The 7183-nt window shown below is 35.3% G+C and overlaps 1 protein-coding gene across 2 annotated transcripts; it reads right to left on the reverse strand.

Moving 5' to 3' along the window:
• Positions 1-1338: 1338 nt before the first annotated feature.
• Positions 1339-6605, reverse strand: LOC133671563 (serine/threonine protein phosphatase 2A 57 kDa regulatory subunit B' theta isoform-like). 2 transcript variants are annotated; one of them, XM_062092340.1, is made up of 3 exons: positions 6363-6605; positions 4282-5704; positions 1339-2209 (listed from the first exon to the last, which is right to left on the reverse strand). In XM_062092340.1, the coding sequence occupies exons 2-3, from the start codon at positions 5494-5496 to the stop codon at positions 1850-1852; spliced, it is 1575 nt and encodes a 524-aa protein (XP_061948324.1). In that variant the 5' UTR covers positions 5497-5704; positions 6363-6605; the 3' UTR covers positions 1339-1849. The 2 variants fall into 2 exon arrangements, with proteins under 2 accessions (XP_061948324.1, XP_061948325.1); XM_062092341.1 differs by having other exon boundaries at positions 4282-5764.
• Positions 6606-7183: the final 578 nt, after the last annotated feature.

Below are 7183 nucleotides of genomic sequence, written 5' to 3' on the forward strand. Positions count from 1 at the left end.
GGGAGGCATGCTCCACTATTCCGGCCGGACCGGGTCTGGTCCAACGCGCAAAATGCATTGAATCGGGTCCGACCTAGTAAAATAAAAAAAATATATTTTTTATTTTTTAATTGTGTTTTATTCGCTTGATGACGTAGTATTTGCAGAATTTGATCACAATTCTAATTTGTTCTTGATTATATTTTACAACTTATGTTGTTGCGTGTTAAAGAAACCAAGAAAATTATCGGATGTATTTCAAACGTGATGGAATTGTAGATAGTTCAATGGAATAATAAAAAAAAATTATATAAAGTATTATTTATTTCATGATGTAATAACAATAGTTAAATCTATATTATTTAAATTAAAAATCATTAATATTAATATATATTTTTTTAAAATTATTTTATAACCTCAATTTAAAAAGCATTTTTAACCAAACACATTAAACTACTTTTCATTCAACCTCAATTTCAACCATAGTTTTAACCAAACATATATTTTTCCAAACCAACCTCAACTAAAAGTACTTTTTATAAAACATTTTTTTTCAAATCACAATCACAACAGCAATCGCAATACCAAACACACTCTTCATCCATCAATGATTAACGTTTTTGTTTCTTTCTATTAATTACATTTTACATGAACTAAAGAATTTATAATTCACCTACTCGCAATTCAATGAAACAATGCCTTTCTGTTTTTTTAATTTTTAATTTTATTCTTCAACAACTCTTTTTTTTAAAAAAAAATTTATGTTGTAACGTTATCTTTCAACATTGAGTTGGTTAAAAATTGAATTTTGTCTTTTTTTTAATTTTTTTAATATAGTAAATTTAGAAAGTTAACTTAGGTTGATTCAGATGAATTAATTAAAAATTAAATTTTATAATTTAATTTAATAATCCGAGTCATATTTTTGACAGACTAACATAGATTAACCTAGTTAATTCAATATGTAATTGTTTTAATATTTTTTAAAAAAATATTATTGAATATAAATCAAGTTTTGAGTTTATGAAAATGCTTTCCTCAAGCTCATGTGATTATTTTTTTCTAGAAAACACATTGAAACCTAGATTTTTTTTTTTCATTTAAAAAAATTTAATACAATATATTATTATCTTAATATTTTTTAAAAAAAATCATTTAATATGTTAATAATATTTTTTAAAAAAATTATGTTAAATGGCCCGCAACTTGTCGCATGCCAATAATCAGCTTAACACGAGACAATGATCAAGTGAACACCTAGCAAACCTGCCGTTTCACATTTTCTTCTCCTGATAAACGTATCGTGGGTTAATGGGCAGGCTCCATTATACTTGGAGCTATTCTATTTTGCACTCTGTAGCATCTTCAACTTCAGCCCTCTTTATGAAATCAACGTTTAGGTTACAATTTAAAATAAGAAAAGAAGGGGGGGAGGGGGAAGAAGGGTCTGATGATAGCACACTCACCATTAAAACCAAAATTAATAATTTTACATGTACATAGAGTTGGAGTTCGAGCTTTTTTCATAACCCATTTGAAAACGTAGTCGACCATCAAACTGGCCAATTTTGCTCACAGAAAGTGCCCTTCAGATTGCTCTGCACCACACATTTGTCTTGTCCACCCAACCTCTTAGACGCAATTCACAAGTATAAACAAAATGCAGGTATTTTGCATGCAACCACGGCACCTTGAACTTGTGTCTTAATCATCTTAGCAGACCATAAACTTTAAAGAAGCCAGTGAGCAAGGGAATCTATAACCAGCTATATATCCCACTTTCTTAAAACAGCATCTCCAGCTTCGGCTAATGGTTTGCATGCCAATTCCCAAGTTGAAGTTTCAAAATCACTAGAAGGAGTCCAACTCTCTACCCAGACGGTGTCCGCCTCGTGATTTTGGGGGAGATGAGCACTGGCTCATTACTTGTAGCTTTCATTGCAGCAATCTCCTCCAAGCGTTTCCATGTAGCTTCACGTTTCGACTTAATCTCATTCTCTCGTGATTCCTCTTTCTGAAACTTGAGTAAACACTCCTCAAAGAGTTCTGGGTCGATATCAGAAAAGATCTTGCGAACATTCAGTGTCAAGCTTTGTACTGCTTGATTCCAGTGCTGTCTTGCATTTCTCTCCAATGCTGGGAAGATGATTGGCAGTATGACTCTGCGATTCTGTTTGATTAGGTTCTCAATGTGATCATTGTTCCACAAGAACAGAGCCCTCTCTGCCACCTACAAATAAAAGAGTTACATGATTGAATGCGTACAGCATGGGATAACAACATACCAATAACCATACTATACTTTAGCACTAAACTGCATGTAAGCTTGTAACAAATTGAATGTGCAAGACAAAGGGGAGACAGAGACCAGTGCACTGATTATAATGCCACACAGCGTATATACTACTAAGTCTAAAACAGAAATGTTGAATGTAGAAAAAGAATGAAAGAAAACTCTAAACAGAAATCCAAGTTCATCTCAACAATGATATGATGTCAAAGAAAGAACAATTTTTTGGAGTTCTTCCGACTAAAAGCCTCTATCCAAGAACACAGTGGCATGACCCCTTTCTATACAAATCCTGAAATTAGTTCCATTGTGTGCTTGAGAGGGTGGGCATGTTGGATTGTGGGCTTTGTAAAGTCTCACATGAATGTATGTGGTTCTAGTTTAAATTTCAAGTTTTATTGCAATCACTGTAAAACATCTAAATTATACAAGAGCATCTGCCTTGCACGCAGCATTTTAAGGAAACAAGGACCCCAAATTAATTAGAACTTTTATCTAGTCTATAGCTTGCAGGGACAGGGATAGATTTGGATAATGGTGTGGGGACAGGAATTGTATGATCCATCCTGAACCTGCCCCACTATGATTGCTAATAAGTTACAAACTGCTCCCGTTTAAGACAGTTTCCAGGTATGAAGAAAGCACAGTTGAGCTAAGAGAACAATTCCCCTAAATAAAACTTAACTTCTATATGCCTTGATACCAAGTATATGTGATGGAACTTCATCAGCAACTCCTCCCCTCAAAAGCAAAACTCTGCCCAGGGTACACTACGATATCATTTTCCATAATTCTGATCCACATAACTTCTTTTTAGTGCCTTCTAATTGTAGCAAGTCACTCTTTCATGAATCATCTTTAATCAATTCTCCATCATTTTCTCTGTGACTGGTGCAATCCACCCTCTACATATGTTTCTAACAATATGATCTTTCTCTGTGACTGGTGCAATCCACCCTCTACATATGTTTCTAACAATATGATCGGGTCTAATCAGATATAAAGATTCACTTGAAGTGAATCAGGCTATCACTTAGGATCCAAATCACAATTCCCACAAATTAAAGACAACAAAGAAAATCCTTTTGATTTCAGTTAAATCCTTTTATCACTGCATATATGTTGCCAAATCATTCCCTCCCACCACAGCCATCAGGCCCGTATGCTTTACATGATTCCTTACCATACAGAACAAGCTAAAATAAAGCAATCTCTATCAGGGGGCGTACATATGTGGTCCATGTATGATATAATTACTAAAGAAAAACAGTCATTGTGCACACACTAAACTGCATATATTAAAGCTGCTTCATGGGGATTGTAGATGGTACCATAACCAAGTGACTGCCATCAACAAGTATCATTGAAGTGAATTATTAATAGCAAACAAAAACCATGGTCCATCACTCCATCGTAACCCATATTTCATCCATATACAGAGTGATTGTTTCAAGCTGGTGTGATGATGGATTGGTATCAGAAACATTAACCAAGTGCATGACAGGAACAAGTCCGCTCATCCACAAGATATTCATATTAAGTGCATTCTGAAAACTCCATTACGGAAGGTTGCAGCTATAGCAATGTACACATAAACTTATAAAACATAATTAATCAGATAGCAAGCAACTACAAAAGTGGCACAACCCTCCTTTCCAAATCACTTATGTCAGGGTCCTGAATAATCAACAATTAAACATGAATCTGGGACTTGTATTGCAGTTTCTTGATGGTTCAGATTCTCAACAGAAATTACAAAAATCTTTATTTACAACTTTGAATATGCATTTTTGCTCACCATTACAGCACGCATTTGGCCTTAAAAATACTGTAAATAATGATTTATGCCTCAACTAGTTTCTCTGATACAACAGTTCTGGCTAGAAGACCAATCAAGTAATTCAAATCATCTAAAGCTCATTAAAGTTTGCCATTTCCTTAAGAATTTTCATGAGGAGCAAAAAGGAGAACCAGTAACAAGTAAAAATTGACGAAATTAATAAACTACGAACCTGAAAATGCAAACTACACAAGCAACAGCGAATATGGCAGAACAAGGGCACCATACAGCGCTGGAAATCTGCTGGTTGTGTTGCTTCTAAAACCTCCTCCAACTCATTTAAGAACATAACCTCTTTCGAACTATTTGTGATTGGCCAATACTTCAGCATCCCCCGTATAATAGTATCAGCAAGCTTGCAGTCTTTCTCCACAAATTGAGTAATGCAGTATGATAATTGCTGATGATACATTGGCAAGCATTTTGGTTTGTGAAGTGGAATGAGAGCTCGAACAAGGAAAAGCTTGTGCTCTTCTTTCAGAGGCAGAGCAAACCCATTGATTATGCTTCCCAGAATCTCTAATAGCTCTGCAATCCCATTATGCTTCTCAGTTTCAAAAATAAAGCGATAGAAGATGTTATTAATTGCTTTCCTGATGAATGGCCGATGCACCATGAATTTCCCATAAATACGATGCAAAACTGTTTTCAGATACTCCCTCTCTCTGGGATCCTCTGAATCAAAAAGATCTAACAACCTGAGAACAAATGAGTGATCAACGTACCTCTTCGCCAACTTTGCATCAGTTTCAGTCGACGCCACAAACCTCAAAAGAAATTCATAAACAACTTGTAAATGAGGCCATGCAGGGTCCATCAAAGGTTCGTCTTCCTCCAAATCAAAAGCTTCTAAAACTTTATTCTCACGAGGAGGAGAAGTGAGCGTTCTAAACAAGTTTACAGACAACATCTTAACAATCTCTTGCATTACAGTTTCTGAGAACCTCCCATTGGCTGAAGAAACATAATCCACAAGCTCTGTCAAAGTTTGTCGCTTGATATCTTTTTCTTTAAGGTTCTTTGTAGGGTTATTGAAGTCAAACACAATGCAACATAAGTTTAGCTTTCTGATAAACAAGTTCGGCTTCTCAGAATTGGGAACATCTCTGAAATTAGGCAAGGCCTCATAAGGAACGGGTTGGTTCCCATTCAGCTTTGAATTCACAGCTTGTGAAAGCTTATTGCCATAACCTGATCCTAAATTTGGACCTGAATTAAAATCTGGCAGAGATGCAGCACTCAAGCTTCCATATCGGTTACTGACTAGATCGCTGTTTCTTGAGCTTGTAGAAGCATTTGATGATGAGGTAGATGTTCCACTTCCATCACGACTATCGGCTGACTTAGAGGACTTCTTTGGGAGCCTATTGAGTATCTGTTTAATCATAACTTATAAGGCAACACGGCCTCCTTTTGCAGGACTTTTTGAACCCAATGCTAGTCGACAGGTCCTCCAAAGCAGAAGCAGCAATAGTGAAAGACAACAGGCAGAATTCGATGAGATGGAGCAGACAGAAAGGCAGCAGAGTAATTTCAGGACAGAACAAATGATCTATGAATGAGATAATCCATCCTTATGTGTCCAATCTTCGCCACTGTCACAGAACAACATTCAATTCCAAAAAATGTTTCAATCCAACTGGGAAAATCCCTTCCTGATCTCAAAACAAAGATTGAACTAACTTGAGCGTGCAAAAAATTTGGAACATTAAAAAGCCATTCCTAGATAGAGATACTATTACTTAGGTCAAATCAAATGAGCGCCTTCTTTTTTTATCTCAAGCAATTAATAGCGCATTTTCCACTTCTAAACCCAAAAGAAAAAAGAAGATATAAACAACCTTTTGAGTTCTAGTAAGAAACCCAGATGCATTTTAACAAAAGCAACAATTAGTTGGATTTTGATCAAATTCCATAGCAGTTGACTTATATAAAAAAATAAGAAAGTAAGAGATAATCCTATTCACCCCTCTCTCTCAAACAGACACAAAACCACTCCCTCTGTTTACTTCAGCTCCTCCATGATAGACTAAGAATTCAGCTAGGTCAGAAGCTAACAAGATCTGGGTTTGGTCTAAAAAAGCAAAACAAACACTCTCAAGCAAGACAGCATACATAAAACACACAAAAAGAAAACAAATTAAACATTAAACTAACATTAAAAACCAGCAGATACAGCAAACATGGCAAAAGGGGGGGGAGTTGCGAATCAAAGTAGACAAAAAAGGAATGGTGATTTTCATCTATACTTACAGATAAAGTTACACACAATTTGGTCTTTCTTGTGTTTTCTTTGTGTCTGTATCCATGTAAAAGAGGGCGGGGGAGAGATAGATGGGAATCAATCAAAGCAGAAAAGAAGCAGCAATCACTGGAGGTTGTTTTGCTGCTGCTGCTAACTGTTGTTGTGTTTTGTTAGCTCAATTTTACTGTTATTGTTTCCCATTTTGCTTTTTTGCAAAGTTTCTTTCCCAGCATTTTCAACCTTAAAATCAAAAAACATTAATCTTCTATTTTTATGTATTTAGTTTGTGGTTATATTCTTGTCTTCATTGTAATTTTCTCCACCCAACTGTTTGACCAAAATATACTTTACTTTTTAATATATTTTCATTTTCATCAACTGTGGTGACAAAGAAGGTCAGGGTTGAAATGGGAATTAGGTTTCAAAACCTCGATAAATCTTTACTGGACACGCGCCAGTGTCTGCGGTGGGTCTTCCTTAACTTTGGGAAGCATGCTGCATGGTTGTTCGTCTCGAACTCCACTGTCCAGATCCAGAGTGTATCAGCCCGGGGATTAACTCGGATAAGTCATCAAAAAAAAAAAAAAAACCGGCTTCATCCATTGGGAAATTGCACATAAATTATTATTTTTGTGTACCAGCTTTCCAATTTTTTTTTAATTGAGTATATTACAATGTGAGAATTTTGAATTTTTTCTAACCATTAGATTGATCTCACTTCATTAATTAATTTTTATTTTTGTTAAATATATACAAGACGTAATTGTTAAATTGGCATGCCATTATATTGATGTGTCAGACAATGTGCATGAGATTTTCACTTTATTTC

The sequence above is a fragment of the Populus nigra genome, chromosome 13 (genome assembly GCF_951802175.1).
Source record: "Populus nigra chromosome 13, ddPopNigr1.1, whole genome shotgun sequence".
NCBI classification, from domain to species: domain Eukaryota; kingdom Viridiplantae; phylum Streptophyta; class Magnoliopsida; order Malpighiales; family Salicaceae; genus Populus; species Populus nigra.